Genomic DNA, 27,776 nt, shown 5'->3' with positions numbered 1-27,776 from the left:
ACAGCATCCCAATGTCCCATCTGCAAACTTCTTCCATTTCCTCTCAATACTTTCTATAAGTATGCTACATTAAATAAATAAATAAATGAAATAATTCTTAATTTAATAAATTAAAAATGAAAGCAATGATTCTTCACAGTCATGTAAATGTATATTTGCGTGGTTTTCTTCAGAAAACACATGGCGGTCACATAGACTTGTTTAGGCTGACGGGTCAGACTTGCCCCTCACAAGATGGCGGCCGCTCTGACGTATCGGCGCGGTGGGCGGAGACAGGCTGCGCGGCGTCGAGTGTGTTTGTTTATGTCTGCAGCGATATGTCCAAGCTCTTTTCCCCCGCACAGCGCATGCTCGTTCTTCCTATTGTATTTTCATTGGCTTAAATCAGAGGAAAAGGCGGGGCTTTCGCAGCTTCGCTTGTCTGATTGGTTGTTGCAGTGTGGACCGTTTATGAAGTACCGATTTGAACTGGCTGGACCTTCTGAAGGAGCTGGCGGTGTACCGAGCTTTTAACGACCAATATTTACACTGTCTTGTGCTGTTAATATCCTCATTCTTTTGTGCAACGGGATTCCGAACACACACCGTTCACTGGAAACGGTATGTCGAACCAGGCTGATCCGAATCCGATCATTACAGTTGAGGTGGAGCCGATCCCGTCGAACCAGGCGGATCTGGATCCGACCGTGAAAGTTGAGGCGGACATGGCACTCGTTCTAAATCCAGGTTTGTGCTCGGATTGTACATCTTAGCCCGAAGTATCGCTCCCGGTGTTGTCGCAGCTTTCCCTACCGACAGGCGGAGGACCTCAGGCTACCTGCCCTCCATCAAAACCAACTGTCACACTATTCTCACCGCACTGCAACAGGAAATGTTCACTTAACCCAATGCGTTTCCAGGAACCGGACATTTCCTTACAAGTGAACGTGAAAGCCGCCCTGCTACGTTGATTTTCTTGACATTGATGTTGAAAAAAACGGCGGGTTTATACAGCCTTTAGCATTACATGGCTTTAGTGGCAGCATTAAGGAAACGGCTTTCCCTGCGCCACTGCTTTGGGCCACCGGTGTTACGAAATAACTGGTTTCCCGGGTAATTAGTGACCGACTTCCCTCCGTCGTTGCTGCTCGTCAAGGCAGTTGTGAAAATAAGACCCACAAAAGCTGCGACACTTCAACGCTTTTATGTAAATGCAGTTAAAAAAAAATATTCGCCAATACATCTTTATGTCGAGTATTTAATATCTGCTTTTACTAGCAGCAACGACGGACGCTAAAGGAAGTCGGTCATCAGTTAACAGGGAGAGCAGTTATTCCACAAACCTGCCTTACATACAAACTCAAACGTACAAGTTTGAAGAAAAAAATGGATAATTATAATCAGTCGTGTAACGAAACACAGTTCATCTACCTGCACTTGTGACTTATGACAAATTCATGCAAAAATACTTTTTAAATTCTTTTTTAATTTTGCCAGGCTGGGCCTTAAGCGTTCCAGGAACCTGTTAGTGTCAAGTTTGTTTGTCAGTAAATATCTTGTTCCAAAACTGGCAACGATTCACAGAAGAAACTGTTTTTTTTCCCAACAGGTCCGTGTCAGAATGGAGACAATGACAAAAGAGAAGAAGATGACAGCAGCGATGATGATGATGATGATGATGACAGTGGCACAAGCCTTTTTGAAGCTGATAATTCAGGGATGCAACTGCAGAGATGTGAATGGCACGGAGGGGGTTCAGGTCTACCTGATACCTTCCAGACCAGCCACTTTCTGTTCTACGAAAGGTTCAAGGCATACCAGGACTACATGCTTGGTAACCACAATCACACTGTCACCCGCCATGGATTTCGAAAACTGCTAGCAGTTCTTGTTTCTTTGTCCATACTTGGTTTTGTTTTGTTTTTCTTCAGGAGATTGTAAGCCCTCAGAGGTGAGGGCCTTCATAGCAGACTACCTGGAGAAGGTGGTGGTGCCATCTGATTGGTTGGCTGTGTGGTCGACTGATGTGTTCGATGTTCTTGTGGAGGTAAGATATGTTTTTTCACTTTGGGATATTTAACAGTACAGTTATGAGAGGATTTTCATAAACTGTTTCTCAGTTCAGTGTCTGTCTACAGAAATTGACCTACCATATAGAGATGGAGAAGTCGAGGGAAGGAACACACACACACACACACACACACACACACACACACACACACACACACACACACACACACACACACTGAGCCAGTAACTCTTGGCTCAGACAACTAATCTACCTTTAACTCGTCACTATCTGATAAAATAAAAACTGCAGTTTTTCCCTTTGTAACTTCTCTTTTATATGGTTAGAAATACTGGGAAGGAGTGACAATTATTTGTCCTCATAGAAAAGGGGGGTTGGAAATAAAACACTACAACTGGATAGGCAACAAAATAAGTTTGTTTAACCACTGAGAAAATGAAGTTGGGCTTGTTTTAATAGGAAAACTGACGATGCTGATTTCAGGTGCAAGATGTGGACCTGAGGGCTCTGAAGGCTTGTGTGAAGCTGGTGCTGCCAATGCAATGTGACATCAGAGGCTGCGAACTCACCGAGGACACTTTGAGATCCCTTCTGGAGGTCACCCAGCACAAAGTTGCTCTGCAGGAGCTGCATGTGGTGTACATGGAGTCTGGAGAAGTGGATCAAACTGCTGTTGCTCTCGAGCACCTCAGGTATATGTCCACTTACCTGTGCCTGCAGTCTAAAATAGTGTTTGTTCATATAATCAAACCGCTTGATTGAATCTTTTTTTTTTTTTTTTTTTATAATTGTAGATTTTTTTATAAACACATTTGGAGACAGTGGGATGACGAAGATGAAGATGATGACTTTGACTACTTTGTCCGCTGTGTGGAGCCCCGTCTCCGACTGTGAGTACACCCTGTGCTAGGGCTGGGTGGTTTAACCTAAAAACAATCTAGGATTTCTTAAAGAAAAATTCGATTTTCAATAAAAAAAAATTTCCTCAATGCACTTAGAAATGGCTGCAGACATCAGATATATTGTCCAAAGGCCAACTTTATTGCTGTGATTGTCCTCAGAGTTAAAATACATATAAACAATCCCAAAGTAAATGAGGTGTTGTCATTCAACAAATTCAAGCTTCAACCCAGGGTGAAGCAAAGGTGCAACAGCAACTACGGAAACCCACAACAGTGTTTCCTCTAGCAGTTTTTTCAGCAATGGGGGTCAAGCTCTCCGCTGGGGGGGGGGAGTCTATAGCATTTGGGCAGCAACCATTGCTGGTCATATTACTATACAATCTTAACATATCAATATGAAAAATTAAAGAAGAATAAATGGAATGGAAAAAGAATAAAGATTTTCAGACCGTCTTTTTCGAAAATTGACCGTCCGAATGACAACTAGACTCGCTGCCTCAAACTGTGCCGTGAAATGGAGCTGCCGCTATCTAATCTGGCTTTTAGCCGCCAAAATACTGCCTGTGTTCAGTCTGTTCCACCAAACTCCCTCCCCTGCTCCCCTATCGGAGGACGCGACCATGCAAAAAATGCAGAAGAACTGAGGAGAAAAAAACTTGAATTTGCAAAATAACTTTTTTTTTTAAACCCCAAATCTGATAGATCGATTAAATCGATTTTTTTGCCCAGCCCTACTCTGTGCCCTCAAAGTATAATAGTGTTTGCTTGTGAGGCCTTTTTTAAAGTTTGTCCTGTTTCAGCCGCTACGACATCTTAGAGGACAGAGTCCCAGCTGGCCTGGTGGAGGAGTACCAGTCCTTATTGGAGAGCTGCACCCACTGCTTCCAGCAGTTCACCGTGCTGCGCAACTCTCTGAGTGACAGCTCTGACTCTGAGCTGGACAATGTGTCAATGGTGGAGGGCATAAAGCTGTGCGATCAGCTGGAGACCTTCAAGCGAAAGCTGCACATCATGGAGAATCCCCTGTTGAGGTAGGATCTCTAAATGCAACTGCATATTGTTTTTTTTCTTTGAGTCCATGAAATCATACACCCACACAAATGTAGAGAAATGGCAGATGGTGGCCGAGAGGTTAGACAGGCAGACTTGGAATCCGAAGTTTGAATTCCACAACTGACACGTCACCACTGTGTGACCCCCCCCCCAGCAGCCCCCCAGGCATCAAACTGTGACACTCCACTGCTCCCAGAAATAGCATGGGTTACATGCAAAGGAATCAATAATTTACACAAAATCCATTAAGAATGCCGGGAGTCCACCGGCAATCAGGAGTGTTTTGTGGAGGCAGACCTCAAACCACTGCCCCACAGGCTCAAACCACTGCCCACTGCCCCACAGTCTCAAACCACTGCCCCACAGGCTCAAACCACTGCCCACTGCCCCACAGTCTCAAACCACTGCCCCACAGGCTCAAACCACTGCCCCACAGACTAATCACATGTTGATTGTCCTCACAAACTGAGGCTGTCAACCAAAGAAACAGGCTGTTCAACAGCTGATTAAATGTTTTAGACCAGAGCTAAAAAAAACCCTGAAAACAGAAATCAAAGTCACAAAACAACTCAATAATGGGTAGTTGCACCATTCTTGCTGATCGCTGCAAAGATTTGTTTCTGCTGTTTGACGTGAGTCTTTTTAGAACCTTAGGGGTGAAGATGGCTTCACATGTCACACACAAGGGCTTCCACTGTCCGGGACTGATGTCCATTTTGGTAAACTTCCCTTGCCTTCCATCCCTAAATGTTCGTAATCGGATTTAAATCGGGCGAACACGCAGGATGACCCAAAATACTGACTTTATTCTCCAGGAAGTCGTCCTTTGTCGGGCGGGCATCATGAACTGCAGTATTGTCCTGTTGAAACCCCGTCCTTACACACAGACGAGGACGTCTGTCATGAGCAATGGAACATCTCCACCACAACCTGAAGCTCTATTGTTCTATTGAAGTCGGGGTGGGCGATGTGGCAGAAATATCATATCACGATTTGATCACAATTCTCTTTTTCATATGCCAGACCCCTGTTGGCTGAACCAAACTAAAGGAAAAGTTGTGGCCAATTTGACATTTACGAGCGCAAATCTGAAAAGTCTGCCTGCAGTGAATGCAGAACACGATGACACTAGAGCGGCAGGAGACTGATTTGTTTGGGACATTTTATTAATTCCATTGTGAGCATTTTGTACTGGTTTCAAGGTGAGTTCTCTGCTGGTCTGTCTTCTTAAATGTTCTCTATAAACTAGTCTTTCTGTTTCTTTGCCGTCAAGGTATGTACTGGCCTACAAAGGGAACGTAAGGCAGCAGTTTGTTGTGAATCGCGGGCCCAGAGCATCCAGTAAGAAGGTGGTTCACGTGGTCACAGCATCCTGCACCGGCATTCAGCTCCAGTCTCTCCTCAGCGCCAAACTCACTCCTCTGTGCTCGGCTGACGACGCCGAGATCCAGGTCAGAATCACCCCTGGCTGGCAGCTACTTCTGGCCGGTCGCTTTTACTCTCTTACATCTCTGCTACATCATTAGCATTAGAAAATGCTCACATTTATCTGGATTACTATCAGGGATGCAAAATAACTATTGGAACCAATGGTTATTGGCTCAATATTGGGGGGGAATGACATCACACAGACCAGTCAGATAATTAATTTTTTGGTTGAATGCTAGATCGTATAATAAATGGCCAATATTGCCTTGTTTTCGCTCATTTTCAGTCCATTGCTTTGCCCTGTGACGCTGCTGTTCACACTGCGTCATATTGATGCGCCGCCTCAAACATACCCATGGCGCCACCCCGTCACTGGTGTGGGCATTTTTTTTCCATTGTTTCTTGAAAAGATCATGCGATGGCAGCATGCAATAAATGTTCAGCCGAAGTGCCAAGAGGAGATCAGGGCCTGAATTTCACTGCATCCCTTCAGCAGTTCCACAAGACGGCGTCTGCCTGCTGATGATGTGCGGCTCGATACTGACATATCAATACTCCAGATACCAGGGACCTCATCTTAAAAACATTACGTAGGATTCCTACTAAAAATTTACATGCACCCAAAAAGGTTCAGATCGCGAAAAACGATATCTGCACGTACTTTCCTTTTTATAGATCAGAGTCCATCTGGAAGGTTGACGGTTTACATCCCTCCTCAACACGGCCACATAAATGGTCTATCGAGGTGCCCCAGGAATATTTTTGCATCTCAATCAGCCTGCTGATCACTGGCATTCTACGCCAAATCCTGGCAGAAAATACGAGGAAAATGAATTCACTGGAGAGTGAAATGTTTATGGGGAGGTGGAGGTCAGGAGATGATGATTTTGGTGTCACAGTTGTAGCTTCACTAATGAAATCAGGGATCAGCAGCACGTGGTGGTGGCGGTACAAGGCAAAGCTGAACTCAGGCTATATTTCCACTATTGCAGTAACCTCACGGAATACGAATCCCTGTGAGCGGGCGAGCTCTGACCGGGTCGCTAACAACAACACACGGAACTTTAGACATAGAGCTATAGACACAGAACTACTTCATAGAGCTACACACAACGAATCTTCCCTAAGCACACCTCTCTCCAACGTCACAGCTGCATGTTTTCCAACTAGTCACAAGAGGGCAGTATTGCAACGTGTGTGTGTGTGTGTGTGTGTGTGTGTGTGTGTGTGTGTGTGTGTGTGTGTGTGTGTGTGTGTGTGTGTGTGTGTGTGTGTGTGTGTGTGTGTGTGTGTGTGTGTGTGTGTGTGTGTGTGTGTGTGTGTGTGTGTGTGTGTGTGTGTGTGTGTGTGTGTGTGTGTGTGTGTGTGTGTTCTCTCACTGCCACGTGACGTCGCAGCTGCATGAGACTCGGAGAGAGACAGATCCCAGCCGCAGCACACCGCTCAAACAAATGAGTGTTAATCGAGAACCGTTTAAAATAAAGACAAAAGTATCCCGTCATTCAAAGCACAAGACCTGTAGCAATGTGTTGGTGTAGTTTCCTCCACCTTTGGGCAGGTGTAGTAGATGAAATATGTGTTGAAACCCACATGGGGGAGACGGTGGCATCCGGCGATTTTGATGGCTAATTAGAAAAAAAACCCGCTGGATTAGTCAAAAAGTTGAACAGAATTATTGAGCAGGAGAGTCTCCTCTATCATTTCATAGTTTATTGAAGGCGATACGATATTCGCCCTCAGAGGAGCTTTAAAGCTTTAAACTGGGGCGAGGAGGCGACATTCGGTGTTCAAAACTTGACGGCTAATAAAAACAAAACTGCTCGACGCCTGAAAATGATATTCAGGATTATTGAGGAGGAGAGTCTCCTCTGTCATGTAATAGGTTTTTGAAGTAGTTAGATATTCGTGCCCAGAGTAGGTCGCGTTTGCATATTATATTTTGAAAGGCAAATTGCTTGTTATCCAGTGTAAATGACCAAATTTGGTGAGTCCTTTTTGGTTTTCGTTTCGTTTCGTTTTTGGTAGAAATTCGTACTTTGAAAGGCAAACTGCGGAGTTCCTGTCGGATTTAGATCTGGGGTACCAGCATGTGATTTTTAGGTCTCGATGAGACGAACAATTGAGTTTTGGTTTGATCTCTCTACGACATTCCTACGAGCCGTGGTGGCCGTTTTGGTTTTTCTAAGTGGCGCTAGAGAGACATTTTAGCATTGTGGGATTTATTTTTTACATTTCCTTCATTGTATCGCCAGTCTTTATGAGCGTGCCAAATTTTGCAAGTTTGGTGCAACAAACTAATAATAATAAGAAGAAGAAACGTTAGAAAAACAATAGGGTCCTGGCCTCCAGGCCCAGGCCTCCTTTGGAGTGTCAGGAGATCTTTTGTGGAGAAATCCTCCAATACCATTCGGACAAAGACCAACAGCTGCGCTGTATTGCTGCTGTCCACTGACTCATCGCACTGGATGCTAAACCACCCGCACTTGGCCAGATCCTGGTTCAGCTGATCAGCCAAGTTACCGGACATAGCCGGCACTCGTCCAGCCATCGTAGATGCCCCCAGTACATCGGAGAGAGTGGACATTAGATCATTTCCTTTTTCCTCATCTTTACGTACGGCGTTGGCAATAATCATCATTGCTTCTCTGAAAACATCTCCGTCTGAAAATGCCTTTCTCTTCTTTATCAGAAAATGTGGAGCTCTAAACGAGGCTTTGGTTGTTTTTTGGTATTTTTTTCGCCGACTTCGTGAAAACACAAACACAGGTTTTTTTCACAATAGGAACAAAGAACTCTTCCTCCTATTCACCGTGAAAATGATATATTTTCTTATATTTTTCCTGCTCCCGTTAGCTTATTCTCCACATGCGCCAATGTTTTGTCGTGCGCACAACACTGACCTTTGAACTAGAACAGATCAGCATTCACATAAACCTCTAAACGTCTTGTATAATAAGCATCTTTTTATTTATTTTATTTTTAAGATATTGTCATTTTTAAATCTATATAGATACAAGTGTGATTAAAAAAGAATAGCATCAGAATAAAATGTAATTTTAGACGCGGCTCACTTGTGAGTTGTGCTATTTTTAGAACAGGCCTGCGGGCGACTCATGTGGTCTTTAGGGACGACATGGTGCCTGGGGCACCGTGTTGGTGGCCCTTGGTGTAAGACATAGTACCTCGCAGGAAGCTATCGGTATCTGTGGGGGGGTTATCATGTATCCCTAATAACTATGACATCAGACTTAACAGCAAAAGTGACTTTAAACCAGTTCTGTTATATTACAATGATTGCACACTCTGACCTGAAGGTGGCGCCAGACTGATGGAAGTGCTTGAACCTTTGACATGTGTTCAGTTCCACAGAGAACCAGTATCAGCAGTGGACTCCTGCTATCAAGGCGATGTTGTGGTTGTTCTCCCAGGAATCTACAACGTTGAGAACTCCATCTTCATACCAGACTCCATCACTATAGAAGGTAAAATACATTCTTTTTTTATCTCCATTTCATTTTCTTCTGAGTTGTTAAATGTGCCTCATCTTCATTGTTGACACGTAGGACTTTTTCTTTACTTTTGTACAACAGACACTTTGCCTCTGTCTTTGGGTTTAATTTGCTTAATTCATAATGTACAATGGGAATCGAATTCAATTTGAAACTAAGTGTGGATGAGTTCAGTCATTTAAAGCTCAAACTGTAACATTCATCGAGGGCTGTTCTGGTCTCCTCTCTGTCAGGCTTTGGCTTTCCCGATGAGGTGGTGATTGAGAAGAGAAACAAAGGGGATTCGTTTGTGGAGTCTGCAGGAGCTGATGTAAAAATCTCCAACATCAAATTCATCCAGCATGATGCTATTGAAGGCATCCTGTGTGAGTAACCAAGGCTCTGCTATGAAAAATACATTATCAACTGCAACCAGATGTTGTCACAAGTCCACATCGGAGCCATATCTAAGCAGGTTGGACCAGGTCAATTGGGCCTTAGAAGACATTTTGTCTATTGGACATATGTCCATTTGGCACAAAGCAGTATACAAAAGACTTGGAAGTCATGCAGTGAAGAAGTTCACAATTGTACACATTTTATTTATAAACAGCTATGTACAAAATAATTAAATTGCACACATTATTTAATATAAAGAACTACACACTTGAAATGTATTTGTACTGTTCTCTTGCTTGCTTTATGTGATGGGGCCAACTTATAGGGACCATGTCAGTGTGCAGTAATATCTGTGAAGAATGACTAACATCTGCTAACCAAATGTTACTGACAAACTAACAAAAGAACAGGGCCTGGTTGTTCAAAGGTCGGTTATCTTTTAACAAGCCGTTAAATACATTTCACCGACCGTTGACTTTAACAGCACTGTTTTCTTTTTGTTCAAAACTCTGTTAACTGGGTGTTATGTTTTTTCACCAACGTCGCCTCCATCCCCGTCATATCAAAACGTCCATAACGGCAAGTTATGGACGTTTTAAGATCAAATGATGTGGACCACATTAGATATTGGTGTTTTCTAACTAAAGCATGTGAAACTCAGACATGTCAAACTCACCTTGGTCCTAAAAGAGAGGATCGAATCCTCAGCAGCTCCGAATCATGTATTCCCTTTTTACCATAAATGAATGAGCTTGGGGCTTATTTTTCAACATTTGCACATTACATAGTGAATTTCTGCTCCTTTCACTTTACTTCTTTATGTGTCGGAATCAAATGCTTCAACATGGAGGAATGGAGGTCTAGAATGATAAGAGTGCAGCTCTACAGCCGTTTCCAGTGGCAACCTACGTAAACACACACTGATCAACAACAAAAGTTATCTTTCACAAATGAAGCGCCATTAAAAGGCACATTTTATGGCAAAAAATAAATAAATCCAAGCTTTCATTGACAGTAGGATGTAGTTTATTTTGTAGTTACTGATGAGTCAAAAGTATTGCTTCATTATAAAGAAGTACTGTGGGGCGTCTCATAGCGGAGCAACGCAGACCTCAGCCTGCGGTCATAACACGATGCAAGATCTGGAAGTGAAGTTAGTTACAATGATATTACAATGAAAAGCGTGGGAAAATGACAATGGAAAACTGGTTCGAAATTCTGTATCCGATGCAGCTGACCGTGTGACAGCGCAGGTGAACTGCAGCACAATAGCCACCAGTGTTGTGCCAAAAAGTGATTCTTGTCCACGCGAAATTTTATATCGATAATATTATAATACACATGTGATAGTTTAGGATATTTTTACACTATCACATGTGTATTATAATATTATCGATATAAAATTTATAATTTCTTTATTTCACATGTAACCCATTGGTAATGGTAAATTATCTCAATTGCAGGTGTTTTTTTTGCATGAAACTTTCCCAGAGACTCACCTTAGTTGTGACCGTGTACATACAGTTTAGTATATTTGTACGTCATGGCTGTAAATCCTAATGTTGGCAGGTGGAACAGAACAGACGTCCCCGGCGACAGCCAGTCGGTGTGCGCTCCCGTGGACGGGATTCAGTTTTTGGCAGGGAATCACTGTTTGGCACAACACCGGCTCCGCCATCACTACAATATTACGCGAGGGAATTAATTCGTGGCCACAAGTAAAGAATCTTGTGGCCACAAATTAAATTATCTCGTTCGCTCGCTTTATAAATTTGAGTTAGCAACTTATTATTTTGTTCGCAAGCGTTATTGTTTTTTGTGGGGGGGTTTTATGGCCACTCTGGGGCTCCGTACTCCGTGCAGAGCTGTCATAACAACTGGATAACGGGGTGAAAGCAGTTGAAACAACACCGTTCTAAACATAAAGAGGAGTGACAGGACTGTTGTGGAGCAGCATACGACCTGTGGATTTGTGCAGGAGTCTGTAACCTCTAAAGCAACATAATCTCTGATGTAGAAGTTGAGTTGGTGCAGAGTTAGTTGTCCGCATGTCTCACTGTGTAAACAAGTTTGAAAGGATTTCATCTTGGTTTATTTCATATAATGAGATCCAAACCTTCCACAATATTGAAGCTGCAGGAGCAGCTGTTTGCTCTTCTTCACCCACTCCGAGTGGTTAGCATGATGGCTAATGCTAGCTGACTAGCTGGGACTGGCGTCTGCCTTCAACAGGTCAATTATCTCATTGCAGTGTCGTACAAACCTCCAGCAGCTTCACTAGAAAATGTTCAAGGGTCTGACAATGACTTTCTGACAATGACTTTTTTTTTCACAAACAAAATCAAGATGATGGAGGATAAAATCCCACCCCTTCCGTGTGTTACCCCTGCTGTCTTTGAGCCTGTCTCCAGCATGTGGTCCTCATTTAGGACTGTGACGTTTATTAATCTTTCGGCACTGGTGACAAAGATGAAGCCATCCTCTTGTTCATCCGACGTCTCTCTTCCAAAAGGTGTTTGAGGAAATTGGGGGGGGGGGGGGGGGTTCAGAGCATAGACACTTTAAATGGACAGAGCAAAAATAGGGTACCAGCATATTTACACATGAGCTTCCTGATCTGAGTCTGTGTCATGATCAGTGTCGTCAAAGTAGTCTGGTAAGGGAAAGAGGTCAGGAAGGAGGTCAAAGTCTGTAGGGTGGTCATTGGGACAGTAGATGACGTCGGGAGTCTCTCTGTTGTGAGTCTGCTATCACAGCTGCACGTTTAGCACGCTCCACTGTGGGGCTCAGGAGGGTGGTAGGACTGTCGGCAGGGGTAGGAGTTGGGGTCGTTGTTGGCTGAGTCGGGGTCCATGAGTGACGCATGAACATTAACAGCAGTACCACTATTAATGAGATTTATAGGAGTGTTAAGGTCGTTCCTCTGAGTCCACAGAACCCCGGGTGTCTGAGAAGATGCCATGGCGGTCTACCCGATTTCATGGTAGGAATATTTCGTCGTTGGCAATTGGGTGTCGTACTGAGTCAAACCTCCCTGCTTTCCTTGTTACGTATGTGTCTCTAAGTTTGTGCAGAAAATTGGTGTAAGAATGAATAGATACCACCTGTCCAGTGTTTACAGGATTTAAAAGGAGAACTAATGGTTGGACCTGGGACAACCCACATTCTAGGGTCTCCCGTGGTCATGCAGCGGTCTTGCTGGGTCGTCTTCTTCAACCACTGTGTGTGTGTGTGTGTGTGTGTGTGTGTGTGTGTGTGTGTGTGTGTGTGTGTGTGTGTGTGTGTGTGTGTGTGTGTGTGTGTGTGTGTGTGTGTGTGTGTGTGTGTGTGTGTGTGTGTGTGTGTGTGTGTGTGTGTGTGTGTGTGTGTGTGTGTGTGTGTGTGTGTGTGTGTGTGTGTGTGTGTGTGTGTGTGTGTGTGTGTGTGTGTGTGTGTGTGTGTGTGTGTGTGTGTGTGGTGGCACCGATCCTCTATGTTGCTATAGAAGCGTCCATCTATTGACCTGGGAGGAGAGGTTACCAGCACGTCACCCCGTGTGTTTTCATGTGTGCGTCAGTCAGCGCTAACATGTTAGCTGGGTGTGGTCAGGCTGGTTGGTGGGTGTTGCAGTCAAGTCGGGAACCGGATCGTGGGGTTCTGGATTCTTCTTGCAGTGCAATGCGTGGACCCACATTGTCCTTTCAGCGACCTTTATGTGGTGTGAGTGGTCAGCTGAATCTGGAATGGCCCCAGCCACCTCTAGTCAGACCACCGCTTCCATCTTGGGTTGTGAATAACCTCGTATTCACTTTTACCGCAGTGGGCAACCTCACTGAGCACTATGGACGGATATCCAACACCGTCCCTTCTACACAAGAGGATCTTTCACACAAAAGAGAACTCCGTCACCACAGCTGATCCTGGATCTGTCTCCGTTTGCTAACCATTGTTCGGACTCCGTCACCCTCTCACCCCCAGCGGGAACCGGCCTCCTGCAACAATTCAGTTGGAGGATTTCTTTTTAGGAAAGACCAGACTGGCCATTATTGAGAATCACCTCATTAGTTTCTTAATTTGAGGTTTTGGTTTTTGTAAGATGACTGTTTCCAAGCTTCCGCGACAGGTTTAGTTCAGTTTACTTTACTTTACTTTAGAAGTCACTAATCTATTGTTGATTTTTTTAACCATTTAATTTTTGGACATTTGCAATAATTCATAAATTTCATTGCATACATCAAATTCTAACTAGATCCTCAAAATCTCAAGTTTAAACTCATGTTTACGTGTTCCCACTGGAATGTTCTCACCACTGTGTCTCTGCTTCCCTTCCTTATCTCACTCTGTGTCAGTGTGTGTTCATGGTCCGACCTTGGTGCACGTAGGTGCATTTCACTTGGCGTCTCGTCATCACGTCGGAAGTTTCCATGTTTGTAGTCCAATTCGCCTTCACAGCCTCTCACTCCTGCCACCATCAATCTCCTTCTCCAGGTGCAGCTCTCTCTCTCTCTCTCTCTCTCTCTCTCTCTCTCTCTCTCTCTCTCTCTCTCTCTCTCTCTCTCTCTCTCTCTCTCCCCCCCCCCTCCCTCCCTCCGTTTCACTGCACATCCACCACAGCCACAACACCTCTTTCCTGCAAATAGTCTCAGCAAGGCAGAAAAGACAGTATCAGACACCAGAAAAGACACCAAACATGTCAAAAAATCTCACTCAACTTTTATCATTGTGTCTGTACTTAACACTGCAGTGAAGTTCTCAGTGTGTCTGTACTTAACGCCCCAGTGAAGTCCACACCCTGGAGTTTGGTGGATGGTGGAAGCAGAGTTAGAGATCGGAGCTCTGGATAGGAGCGGTGTTGCCTACACAGAATTTCAAAAAAAAAATTTGTCATAATCTCTTTCTTTTTAATATCAATATGTTTCTCTATTAAACAATGCAATAGGTGAACTCCTCCCACTCAGGCTGTGTGCCTCCATGGTTGTTTTCATGCAGCGTCCTGGGCAGTTTGATAAGGAGGAGCTGTGGAGTGAACTCACCTTCTCCACTTCATTTATCCCATCCATTTATTTTATTCCATAATTTATCTATTTTTGTTTTTAAGTTTAAATTTCAAACAAATTGTTGAGTCTATTACCACTAAAATGGTCTCTAATCAAGTTCAGTATTCAGCTTCAGGTGTTATTGAATCTATCATTCATACATCACTTGGCTTTTTAGAGCTTTAGAAGGCTGCTGTTTTGTTTTTGTTTTAAGTCCCATGTTATCTATTCCAAGGCTGTTCAGTCCGGCGAGGTGTCCCCTACACACACACTGAACTGTCTCTGTGTCTTCTGTCTGTACTGCAAAAGTACTGAAGGAAGACAAGAATTTATAAAAGACAAAATGGCTGAAATGGTTAAAAGTAAGACTCTAAATCACTCAAAACACCTAAAAATAAACAAACAAGCGAATCAAAATTGTCAAAACAGCTGTACTGAAATAAACATTTGAAAAGGCATTAAGTCAAATAAATATCTCAACAGTACAAACAATATTTCTACGGTCAGGAGAGTCAGATTGTCCAAAATGTCTTAAAAGACATTTTAAGTCAGTCCATCAGGGTCTAGTTTGTCAGTTTTGGACACAATTAAACACAACATGGTTCTGTAAAACGTCTCAAATTAACAGTTAATTTCTTATCGTTGAATTATTTTAAAAGAAAGTCAAGCCTTTTAGATTTATTTGCATTGTATTTTACATCCCTTCTCATGTAGGTGCTATCAATGAGGAAAAGAGATCTCAAAGTAGGGAAAGCGAGCGATAGCGTGAGTTGGTGAGAATGTTAGTGAGAGAAAAAAGAATGAGTGGAATTTGTGTGTCCAGCCAGTCAGTGGCAGAGACACAAATCTTGACCCCCGACACATCCTGGCAGGAAAACTCATCTGCCTTTGCAAGAGAGATATGGGAGTGAGAATCAACAGTGAAAAGAGGGAGTGGCTCTGTTGTGAAATGGGATCTTCCAGTTAAAAGCTTGCTTGCTTGCTTCACACCTTGGTGTTATTTATTCACACCTTCTTTCTACTGCTTCTGCGTCAGTATCACTTTTTGTCACCACATGTACTAGAAAGTACTACTCTGGTGAGTGACTCTCTTTCTAATTTCCTATTAGCCTGTCCCTCTGCGTTCAATATGAACGACAAGGTAGCAAGTATGGTGAGTCGAGTTTGAGACATTGATACGCGCTAAAGGCCACTCTATACTTCCCGGGTCCGCGTGTACGCAGAGTCCTCGTGACGTCAAAATCATCATCCACCCCTGTGCGCTGAAGTCCTCTCTGTCCCCTCTGGGGTCCACTGTGCTGTCCCCTCTGGGGTCCACTGCTCTGTCCCCTCTGGGGTCCACTGCTCAGTCCCCTCTGCATCCACCGCTTCGACCCCTCTGCGGTCGACTGCACGCAGCCTAAATGTTGTGACCGTGCAGACTGTGGGCTCTGACTGCGCTGCGCCAGAGCCTACCGGGCATTTGAGTGAGGAGATCCTCCGTCTCTCCGTCTGAACAATCACAATGTAAAAGCAAATATAGATCCAGATAGCTCAGAACTTCTGGAGTGAAACATAAACGACTTCAGGAGGAGAACGCTACAACAAGAAGTAGAGATATTGTCGGGATGCTTACTTTATGGAACGCACACAGGAGTGAACCCAGAGTGTGGTATGGATGCAATGGCGTGGGTAACTGCAGTCCGTGCACAGCCTGCGGATATGCAATGCGGAAAGTCTGGAGGGGCCTTAAGAAGGAATATAAAAATTTACCACCAGACCTGTTGTCTTGTAATCTTAAACCTACATCTGGAGCAGAACATGAGGTCTAATCCAGGCATCACCAGATGGCGGACCGCGGTCCGGTCCCAGACCCAGACGCTGTCTCATCCGGACCCGGACTTACTTCCAGCCCAAACGGAAGGTTATGATTTAGGGGCCTTTCACATTGGGATAGTCCGGGACTCGGTTCACTTGGGAGGGAGGAGGGGTTGAGAATTTTCACACCATCTTTTGGTTCAGGTGGCGTTCACATTCACGTTTGAGGGCAGATCAAACCGCCTGGAAAAAGTAACGCAATTGCACCAGCTGCTGGTTTGGGGACGCTGTCGCCCGACACAATCAATGACCAGAGAGGAAGTAAAGAAAAAACCCGGCTCATTGATTGACCCGGACCAAAAGCTGAAGTCCCGCCGCTGCCGCAATGATTTATATGATGCATGATCTTTGCATCAAGACATTTTGTCAAACTGAACCTTTGAACATTTGAATTGAAGTTTAATCCATAAAAGCTAAGACTGAGAGGCCAAACTGAATGATGGAGAATTTCTTGCAAGGCTCTGCTGTGGAAATGTAATTTTACTCAGAATGAAGTACTTCAGTTCTGAACAAGAAAGAGAGGCCTTACCTGAGAAGTGTGAAGAAAAAGTGACAGAAAACTGTTCACTGCTTAGATTTGGTGCCTCAAAAACACGCATCAATTTCACAGCTGTTATTTTACAACGGTTACGAAGGTACAATGTATTATAGCAATTCCACAAACTGGCTCCCTGTGTATGTGACAATGTATATGTATTCCAGGACCTAGTAGAAGTTCATAAGTGTGTGATCGGCATTTAAAATGGCTGAACACTATTTATATTTGAAGATGGTCGAAATGGTCAAAACAATGGAAGTTGATGCTATCTGATATGTCTTTGGCTCATGATTGCTGGGTTGTTGTTTTTTTCAGTTTTTTTGTTTTTGGGTGGCTGGATTCTGGGCACAGACACTGCAGCAACTGACCATGGACTCTGGTGGGCTGCTCTACTCACACCGGTTAGAGCTGAGCACAATTAATCACCAGCAAAGCAGTTGGTGGTGTTTCACAGGGACTTTGCTTTCAGGGGGTCAACTTTCTGTGGGATCGTTTGAACATTTTGCACGTTGACAGATAAAATGATGTGAAAAGGAAGAGTTTGTTGGGAACCAACTCTGCATGAGTATCAACAGGGTTGGTCCGCGCTTCCTTCATGTTCTTGTTTGTTTGTGTTCTGTTAGGTGTTCGTCAAGGGAAGCTGAATATAGAGAACTGTGTACTGCAGTGTGAGACCACCGGGGTCATCGTCCGAACATCTGCCCGTCTCATCATGAACATGTGTGATCTGTATGGCTCCAAGGTGGGAAAAGGATTGAACTTTTTTTTTTTTTATGTATTTAACATGACTTGTTTTGCCATTTACAGTGATTTAGGCACCTTCAGTCACCTTCAGCAGACCAAGTATTTTACTGTTCCAGTCACATTCACAATAGTTGTATGAAAATGACAACAGAGAACTTCCTGTGGGAGTACTACCATCTTAGACTGCGTTTAAACAACGTTTTCAAGTGAAAATGTCTAACTTTCATTGCGTTTTGGGTGTCTGAACTGATTTTTGGGTACCATTTGTTGAGGTGTTTTTGGAAAATTAAATTAAATCACGGAATAGTCAGTCTTGAAGAAGAAACTGAAGTGCTGTTTGGATGATTGACTATTAATTTTATTTATGAATCAAAAAACGCTGTTTTTAATCTGAAAATGCATTTCTGTTAATACATTTCAAAAAGATTTTTGATCTATAGTAACTTCCAAGCTTTTCAAAAACACTTTGAAAACAAGGAAAACGCAACTTTTTGAAAACCCTAGTGCACTCTCTCCATGTAGGCGGCAGAAACTCTGGTCCTGGTCTTGGTCCAGGTCACTGCGGCTGCCATAACTAGTAGTTCTGCACATGCCAGTAGAGACCATCAGAACCATGTTTCCTCTGTGGTGTCATGACTCCCAGTCCATATTCTCCTGGGACTTGGTAGTTTTATTTTGACAGTCACAGTAATAACAATCCAACTTGGTTGTCTGTCCACTAGAATGCCCATGTTCTCCCATTGGTTAGGGTGCCTGGTTGGAAAAGTTATGGATTTATATATGTTTTAAATTTTTGGGAATTTTATGGAAATGCAGTAAGGTGGATATAATAAGAATAATAATAAGAAGAATGTATTATTTTCAAATATTATTAATTACTGCCAGTCACAATATTTCAGTGGTGTACGACTTGGGATAGGTACTGAATTCTGTACTTTTTGAGGTACTGACCGAATTCCGTTGGTACTGCAGAGTACCGATTCTTGTAAGATCATACGGTACCATGTTTTGGTACTTAAAGGATCCCTTCTGACTGAGAGTAGAAGAGTAGGCAATTTTCGGAGCCGAACTTGAACGCAGCATCTTTGTTGTTTTAAACTTCTTTGCCCTCCGTGATGCCTCATAGCGCAATGTGTCCAGAGAAAAAAGAAGTAGGAGCACATGGAGCTGAGTTGGAGTTTTAGGAGTTCAGGGTTTTCATGTTGAAGAAATTTGTGAAACTGAGACGTTACAAGCAGTTGGATGTTTTGATAAATTTGTTCAAGTTTACATTTTGAGAAATATGTTGAATTCAAAAAATTGTTTCATTTATTCTATGAAACAAATGAACGTATATTAAAAAGGTACTGCAAATTGGCAACGTCGAGTACCGTTATCGATTCCCAGCTACCAGGTATCGGTACGGTATCGTTTGATATGTGAAAGGTACCCATCCCTATTTACGATAAGCCAATTCCACGACTTTTGCCTCTGGTGTCGTGGCAAAAAGCGGTCTGCGTTCAAAATGTGTCCGATTCTAACATCTGTGACTGTGCGTCATCAATAGTGTAGAACAATGACCGGACGGTGGCGCCGGGGTTAGCGCTTTCGCCTCTCGGCGAGAAGGTCCTGGTTCAAATAGCACAGCTTTTTCTGTGTGGAGCAGGTATCAAATTAGCTGTTCCACATCAGAGAAGTGCAGCTTCAGAAACAAATGGCTTTTAAAATACCAGGTATGGCTGTCAAGACACGACTACACTACCCCGCTATGTTCGAGCTGTGCTGTGAAACATTCCACATTCCCGACTTGGCGCTCGTTGGCCACAGAAAGGGGGGAAAAGCATGAAGCTGTGTTTTCGTCATGGAGATTTGGTGAAAAGTCATTGAAAATCATAGGTGGAAAAGTGTATTGACCCTGTAAATGTTTGTAGTGCTTTGTTCTCTGCTGCATGTGTGTGGTTTCATTACAAAAACAACCAACAGCACCCATAGTGACCCAGCATAAAAATGACATTTTCAGTGTTTCTGCCGTTGGTCTTATCAAAATGTTGCTCTGTAAATGACAAAAACTCTAAAACAATGTGTTTTCACTTGGAACGTTGTCACAAATACAGCCTTAGAAACCACCACTACACAACTGATGAAATGTGACAACACTCCTCTGTTTGAAATGTTCTTTAAATCATTGAAGTGTTGCCAAAACTGTTTTGGATCAATAGGTTTGGCCAAGTTTTATTTGAGCAAGTCTTGGACCACACTGAATCTGACTGAAAAGCTTGTCAGCCAACTACCAGGACCAGTTCTGGTTGTTTCACTGGGACTGTACACGCGGAGGTTGATCTTGTGCTGTGCTGTCCGCAGGGGGCAGGCGTGGAGATTTACCCCGGCAGTGTTTGCAGTCTGGTTCGTAACGGCATTCATCACTGCAAGGATGGGATCCTCATCAAGGTGAGTTCACAAGACATTCCATTTGAGGCCAAATCCCAGGTATCAGACTTGTAGGGATGTGCTTCCTCTTTCCCGACGCACTTCTGACAAAAGATGTCCGGTGCAAATGAAATGCAAATACAAAGAGGTGCAAATCATTTAAAACCTCTGAGTAGTATCTGGAGGAGAAATATCTCTTCAATGTTTTATTGAAAGTCTTTTCATAAGCCAATAAAAAGTGTTTATTGTTGCTGTGTTCACAGAAATTATCTTCTAAACTCTTTTTTTTATTGAGAACAATGTATTTTTGGAGAACATACAGGTACATCTTTAGAAATTAGAATATTGTGAAAAAGATCCCCAAAAAATTTTTCCCCTCATTTCAGAAAGTGAAACTCAAATATTATATAGATTCATTACACAGAATGAATTTTTCGACTTCCGGTTGGGCGAGCGAGGTTATGGCGGCCGAGGAAAGCGGGCTCCCGACATTCTGAGATAAAACGTACCCACTATAACTCCAATACCTTTAAAAACCTTCAGTACATGTCAATTTAGGATTGTGGGCCTTGTGCGTGTCAAAGATGCAGCCAACAAAGACAAAGCAGTCGGCGTTAGTCGAGCGAGATGAAGTTAGCCACGAGCCGCTGGCTGGCAGTTTAATGGCGGACGACAGCCAGGCAATAACGAGCAGCCAACGGAAGAAATGGGCCTGGGTCTCCTATTGGGAGAACCGAGGGAGTTCAGGAGAGACGACGGTCAGCAGTGGAAAGAGAGCAGATAGGAAAAAAACACAAAACAAACTCAAGGATCGCGGAGGCTGGAAAAAAGATAGACACGGCTTAAACCCGGATATAAGTGACCGAGCTGCTGAAGCTACAGATTCACCTGGACGGAAAGCTGACGAACCTGGAAAGCTCCAGAAGAGAAAACATCGGAATCCACAGAGTTAAAGAAGGGCTAATGGTGTGACAGCTGTTTACTGAACTCAATATGGATGGCAGAACTTCCCTGAATTTGGCTACAGCATTGTCTGATAGATATCTCTGATATTTCAATTTATTTTTAGGGGCTATAAAGCCTGTTAATGTAACTTCGAATGATATCAGGAGGTAATCTGACAACAGAGGGTTGTGGGGGAAAACCATTAATTGATCAATGTCAATACCATAAGTGAGGACAAGATCAATTAATGGTTTTTCCCCACAACCTTCTGTTGTCAGATTACCTCCTGATATCATTCAAAGTTACATCAACTGGCTTTATAGCCCCTAAAAATAAATGGGTTCGTTCACCTTCAGTGAAAATTCAATTGTGTCCAGTAATGAGCTAAATGCAATGTTAAGGCTATCATTGTCAACATCTACATGAATGTTAAAGTCACCCACTACAATGACTTTATCTGAACTCAATACTAAAGTAGAGAGAAAGTCTGAGAATTCTGACCAGAATACAGAGTATGGTCCAGGAGGACGGTACACTACGACAAGTAGAACTGGCTGCTGTGTTTTCCAGTCAGAGTGCATGGGATTTAGAGTGAGACGTTCAAAGGATTTCTGGTTAGTTTTAGTTCTGGGATCAATAAGATAGATGCTCCTCCTCCCCCTCGTCCAGTTCAGTAACATCATAATGACTAAACCAGCAGTGTGGGCACGTCCTGCTGGAAAATGAAATCAGCATGTCGATAAAGCTTGTCAGCAGAAGGAAGCATGAAGAGCTCTAGAATGTCCTGCTTTTAACCAGCCGTTAACTTAAACAGCACTGTTATCTTGTTGTTCAAAACTCGGTTACTTTAACCAGGTGTTATCTTGACGTTAAAGTTAACGCACCTCCGGACCACCGCTAACTTTTTAACAGCGTGGTTAACCCTCACCATGGCGTTCACTGGCAAGTTCCTGATGAGGTGTACCATGGACTTAACTTTGATATAAGTCAATACTGTAATGAAGAGTTACGCTTTTATGGAGCCCCGGAGTGGCCATAAAAAAATTTAAAAAACACACATATATATATGTATGTTTTTTTAAAAATCATTTTTTATATACCGGTGTATATATATATATAAAACACGTGGAAATGAGATGATAATTAGTAACCCCAAATTAATCACTCGAGACACAGAGTTACTATCTCGTTCCCTCGTATTACGTCTTTTCACCAATGCTGCTTCCATCCCGTCATATTTGCTGTTTTGGACGCTTTAAAAGCCTCGTTTCCATGGACCACATTAGATGTTGCTGTTTTCTAACTAAAGCATGTGAAACACAGACGTGTTAAACTCACCTTGGTCCTAAAAGAGAGGATCGAATCCTCAGCAGCTCTGAATCACGTCTCCCCTCTTTACCATAAATAAATGAGGCTGGGGTTTATTTTTCAACATTTCAGCATTACAGAGTGAATTTCTGCTCCTTTCACTTTATTTCTGGACGTGTCTGAATCAAAAGCTTCAACATGGAGGAATGGAGGTGTAGAATGATAGAACGCTGCTCTGCAGCCGTTTCCAATAGCAACCCTATGTAAACACACTGATCGACAATAAAAGTTCTCTTTCACATGAAGCCATTAAAAGGCTCATTTTATGGCTAAAAAATCCAAGCTTTCATTTACAGTAGTATGTAGTTTGTTTAGTAGTTACTGATGAACCAAAAGTATAGCTTCATTATAAAGAAGTACTGTGGAGCGTCTCATAGTGGAGCAACACCGCCTCATACAGACCCCTAACCCTCTCCCTTCCTGAATCCAGAGATTAAATGATCTGGTTCCCTCGCTTTATTAATTTGAGGTAATGACTTATTATCTCGTTCCTACACATTATTATTATTTTTCTCTATGGCCACTCAGTACACTTTCTATATTGTTCTTAAAAAATATGAGACAACATGATGCCGTCGATCATCCAGCTCAGTTTTCATGTTCCACTTTAATATCCTGGCAGCAGCGTAGTTTCTCATGTTTTATGGTCGTTTTATAGAGCAGATAAAAACCCTGCGCTGCCTCCACCGCAACGTTTAAGACAAAACACGGAAGCACGGAGACTTGAAAGTGGGCGGAGCCTTGGGAGGGGCGGCGTCAGGGACGCTGACCACTGTTGTTAACCTCACTGTTAACTTTGACGGCGACGTTAGCTAACGGGATGACTAACCATGTTTTAAACAACGCATATTTAACAGTTTGTTAGCTAAGGCGGGTTAAGGATTTAACCAGCGGTTAAAAAAAACCCAGTTTTGAACAACCGGGCCCTGGTAGATGCTGCTTTGACTGTGGACTTCACTAAAGACATGTCATCACCAGCAATGTTGGTCCACAGGGTTTTCTGAAGTTCACAGTCAGTCAACGCAGCCATAACTTTATTCGTTACATGTACTCCTGTGCACTCGAACAAACGACAACAAAAATCAAAAGTGAACTGCTCATAACAAACCTCTCAAAACTAAACAAGTCTTCCATTTGATAGAGAAACCTCTATAATCGACCACCTGATTCTGATAAACAGGTTACGTGACCGGATTGGAATGTCGGGTCCAGTGCTTCAATGGTTCTCTTCATACCTGAGTGGTAGAACCTTCAGAGTGTCTGTCAACCATATAATGTCAGAGTCCAGCAATCTGCTGTACGGTGTGCCCCAAGGCTCTGTTTTGGGGCCTCTCCTGTTCTTGTTGTATGTTCTTCCTCTCGGTCAGATGATCCAACAGTTCAGTGACGTGTCCTACCATCTATTAGCAGATGATCTTCAGTTGTACTGTTCATTTAAAACTTCCAAGGTCCACAAACTGAGCTCCTTAATCAGCTGTCTCACACAAGTGAAGCAGTGGTTCAGTGAAAATAGCCTACAACTAAACTCTGCCAAAACTGAGACACTTATTATGGCCCCAGATAGTGGAACCCCCTCTATCAAACGGTACCTGGGTGAACTGGGCCTTTCAGCCAAAACAAAGCTAAGGAATTTAGGGCTGATCTTTGATGAGTCCATGTCCCTGGATCATCACTGTAGACAGCTGGTAAAGAACGGCTTCTTTCAGTTGCGTAACATCACCAAGCTCAGGTCCATGATGTCCAGAGAAGAGCTCGAAATGATTATTCATGTATTTGTGTCCTCACGCCTGGACGACTGCAACATCCTCTTCACATGCCTCAACAAAGAAGAGCTGCTAGGTTACAGTTAGTCCAGAACTCAGCCGCCAGACTTTAGACCAGCACCAACAGGAGGAACCATCTTCCCCCTGTGTTAAGATCTCTTCACTGGCTCCCTGCTGAGCTTCCTGTTCAATATAAAATCTTGGTGCTAACCGTTCGAGCCCTACATGGTCAAGCTCCTCCTTACATTGCTGACCTCATAAAGCCCTACAGCTCGACTCGGAGCTTGAGATCATCTGGGCAGAACCTGTTAAAGGTTCCACGTACCTGCTTTAACACCCGGGGAGACCGATCATTCAAAGCTGCCGTGCCCCGACTTTGGAATGAACTCCCACTGGACCTGGACTCAGCGGACATTTTAAAAAAAGTGCCTAAAAACACATTTGTTTGCCAAAGCATTCTAGTGCAATCGACCAATGCTGCCACTGACTCTCGGCATTTGTTGTGTTTTTAAGATAGTTTTTTCTCTTATCTGTTTTTATCTGTTTTTATCTGTTTTTACTGTGAAGTACTTTGTGACTCCATGTCTGTGAAAAGCGCTATAGAAATAAAATTTACTTACTTATAATCAGTGAGATAATGTGGCCACAAGGTGGGGCCCCTCATCATCGTTTCTAGGAGTGGAAAAGAAAACAGGGTGTCTGAACCCAGCAAATAGGAGACTTTTTATAAACGCACTGAAGCAGACATTTTTATGAACCTGAATGTCACGGGACCTGTATGTACTAACAATGTCATATTACGTGTTTTGGTCCTTTCATGTCAAGTGCACTTCAATCTTGGTGACTGGTGTCCCACCCGATCGAACGAGTGAAATCCCTGCAATCCCCTGGTCCCTGCGGACCAGCGAATCCCTGCAGTTTCCAAGCTTGGAAAGGCTTTCTGCGTTGCGTTTTTTCACAAGTGTCAGTTCAACCATGAAGCCCCGCTTTACAATCCACAGCTGCTGGTCGTTATGGGTGACAGTCCCGGTGTGAATGCACATCTTTTATTGGTGTCTGAAAGCAGACCTGGTTTTTGTTCAACATCTTCTTTATTGGGAAGTATTCCTTTCTATTCTGTTGTATCTACTGCATAATTGTGGTAAAAGAAAACGTGTTTGCTTTGAATGAATATCTGGTTTTTCCAGGCCGCTTAGAAAAACTTCTCTTTTGTTGTTAACCTCAGGAAGCGAATAATGATGGAGCGCGGTGGTGCACTGTGTGGTGGCTGCAGTCCCCGTGCTCGGTGGGCAATAAGGTGCCCTCGTTGTTTTCGGGGGTTTTCTGGTCACTGGTTACTGTTTGTCTGGAGAGAAGAGAAAAAGATTCTGTGAGCTGGGCCGGTGCCATTCTTGAATTCCGGGGTAAAACAGGGCTGATGATGAGGCCAGACGCTGGGTGCTGCCCTTCTCTTGTCTGGTTTGTCCAGGACTTGAGGCCTTCTGGGGTACAGGCCTATTCTCTTTTAGCTGTTTGCAGTTCAGGGCTAACAGGCTGTTAGCAGGCGCCTCCTGCTATTTTAAAGAGCAAAAAGAGGAAGCGTGAGTGTTCACCAAAGGCTCTTGTTGGGGAGCAATCCAGAGGTGTCAGCCCCTGGGGCGGACTGACCAAACCCCTTCAGTGAATGGCTTCAGAACAGTCGGTGAGTTTGAAGAGCCGAGGGGCAGGGATTCCATGTGGTGAGTTCTTGCAGCCAGATGTTGACAATTAGACTCCCATGTGTCTGTGTCCGGCGAAATCCCAACACCGCCTTCCGGGATGCTCACTATTCTCAAGTTGGCTCTGCGTGGTCTGTCTTCCATGTGGTGTACGTGGCTCCACAGTGCTTCACTCTGGGCCGGGAGAGATTCCTGGCGGCGGTAATGTGGCTCTGGAACATAGTGACCGTGTTCCGGCGGGCATCCATGGCGCTCTGAAGGACACATCCCCCTTCAGACCGGCTCTCTGCTTCGCCACCTCGGCCAACAGTTGCGATATGGAGATGGTGTCGGTAGCATCTTACCAGATGGCGAAGCTAATGTTAGCAACTTGGCTTTTAACATTGGCGGGAGCTGCGCGGACAACCAATGTAGTTTGCTAGCTATGTTGCAACAGGAGTTTGTGTTCATTCTGGTATCCAAAGTGTCAAAATAACCTGATAACGCACGTTGATAGTTCAATGTTTCAGTAGGAAATTTAGCAAATGTGAGACGAGAAGCTGACAGCTGCAATCTGAATCCCAGTTGATCCGCTTCCGCATGTTTGCAGGGTGTGCGTTCAACCGCGCATGCACCGGAGCAACAAACAACAATAGACGCTTACTGGGCGCTTGTGTGAGGAGATCCTCCGTCTCCCCACCTGTACAATCACAATTTAAAGAACATAAAGAGCCGGACAGCTCAGAACTCCTGCAGTGAAACATAAACAACGGTAGGAAAGGAGGAGAACGCCGGCCACCAGAAGTGCAGATATTTTCAGGATTGTTGCATTACGTGATGGAATGAGTACCAAAGTGAACCCTGGATTGTATTATGAATGGAACCACATCCGCAGTCTGGAAACGCAAAACGGAATGTATGGGAGAGACTGTACGTCGTCAACCGGAACCCTCAAAGTCCAATAAATGATATTCTTAAATCATTTCACTTTGTGTTTGCAGTTTGTCCTCATCTTCAACCCTTGGTGGAGCTATTCTCGGCTGAGATTTAACCTCTCGCTCTCGCTCTCGCTCTCGCTCTCTCTCTCTCTCGCTCTAGGACTTTGCTGATGACATAGAAGTGATGCCATCTATCACTATGGAGAACAATGTGATCCACAACAATGCAGACTATGGGGTGTGTCTCGTGAAGCCCCGCAGTGCAGGTAGGTACTTCTCTCAATAACCATGTTTTGTAGTTTAAGCCTTAAACATCTAAGTGAAACTGTCCTTTCCGCTCAGAAGACCCAATCGGACTCCCAACGGAGGAGCAGCAGCATGGAGAAGTTCTCGATTGTGATTCAACATCCACATCCTCCTCTCAGACAATCTGTTCGCACAGAAGCACAGCAGCAGCTCTTCAGCTTCAAACGGTGCCCCCCACAGGCAGGACGTGGCAATTGGCTCGTCAGCTGAGCAGAAACAAGGAGATGTCGTGCATACGAACAACCCAGGACTTGAAGGACCACCAGATCTTTGTCTCCATACAAGGAAACCAGTTCAAACGTAATGGCGTGGGTGACTTTGGCACATTTTTCTATTGACACACAGGTTTATACTGGCAGAATACCTGCTTTTTAACTTTGTCATTACTGCTTCTGAGCACTAACCATTTCATGTTCCTTAAAATCATTTTATACACACACACACACACACACACAGACACACACACACACACACACACACAGGATCTCTATTGTACTTAGTTATAAGTTGCTTGTGTGTGTTTTTGCCAATTCCCTTCCTATTCATTCCTTTGGGCTGTTGATGCTATTTTAAGTTTTTTTTTTTTTTTTAAATTGCCCATGACTTTAACGTTCACGCACCACTTTAAGTGTAGCATTGGTGGTTTGACTGTTATTCTACTAAAAAAACCAAATGAGGGTGAAGGGTTTTTGGGATCACAAGGTTGCTCGTATTGTCAGAGTTTATTATTTCCACGTTTTTTTGTTTGTACGCGTTTTAGAAGGTGAATGAGACAAGATTTATAATTGAGGGATTTTTTTTCTGTATTCAGGCTCAGGGCAATAGGAAATCTAGTAAATATGATCATATTTACTGCAAAGTTTTACCATTGGAAATAATTGCGCTGTTATATATGAAAACTGCATTATGTGTCTCCGGTTGATTAAAATGGTCTGAAAGCTC

At 43.6% G+C, this 27,776-nt stretch overlaps 1 protein-coding gene across 2 annotated transcripts; it reads left to right on the top strand.

Moving 5' to 3' along the window:
• The first annotated feature begins 427 nt into the window (after nt 1-427).
• shcbp1 (SHC SH2-domain binding protein 1) lies at nt 428-27,776 on the top strand. 2 transcript variants are annotated; one of them, XM_080492713.1, is made up of 13 exons: nt 428-726; nt 1,589-1,813; nt 1,911-2,026; nt 2,492-2,700; nt 2,803-2,898; nt 3,711-3,941; nt 5,237-5,414; nt 8,753-8,873; nt 9,134-9,265; nt 17,312-17,430; nt 19,773-19,859; nt 26,689-26,794; nt 26,874-27,776. In XM_080492713.1, the coding sequence occupies exons 1-13, from the start codon at nt 603-605 to the stop codon at nt 27,170-27,172; spliced, it is 2,043 nt and encodes a 680-aa protein (XP_080348839.1). In that variant the 5' UTR covers nt 428-602; the 3' UTR covers nt 27,173-27,776. The 2 variants fall into 2 exon arrangements, with proteins under 2 accessions (XP_080348839.1, XP_080348838.1); XM_080492712.1 differs by having other exon boundaries at nt 26,871-27,776.

The sequence above is a fragment of the Lipophrys pholis genome (assembly GCF_963383615.2).
Source record: "Lipophrys pholis genome assembly, chromosome: 2".
In the NCBI taxonomy this organism is placed as follows: Eukaryota; Metazoa; Chordata; class Actinopteri; order Blenniiformes; family Blenniidae; genus Lipophrys; species Lipophrys pholis.
The sequence above is the reverse complement of the archived record's forward strand: the minus strand, read 5'-3'. Positions and strand labels throughout refer to the sequence as shown.

Excerpts from the sequence above, each read along its gene's own strand:
- shcbp1 (XM_080492712.1), top strand. The coding sequence starts at position 603 with ATGTCGAACCAGGCTGATCCGAATCCGATCATTACAGTTGAGGTGGAG. Across the intron at positions 2,899-3,710 it reads GTGGAGCCCCGTCTCCGACT|CCGCTACGACATCTTAGAGG; the intron begins GTGAGTACACCC and ends GTCCTGTTTCAG. Across the intron at positions 19,860-26,688 it reads AGGATGGGATCCTCATCAAG|GACTTTGCTGATGACATAGA; the intron begins GTGAGTTCACAA and ends CTCTCGCTCTAG.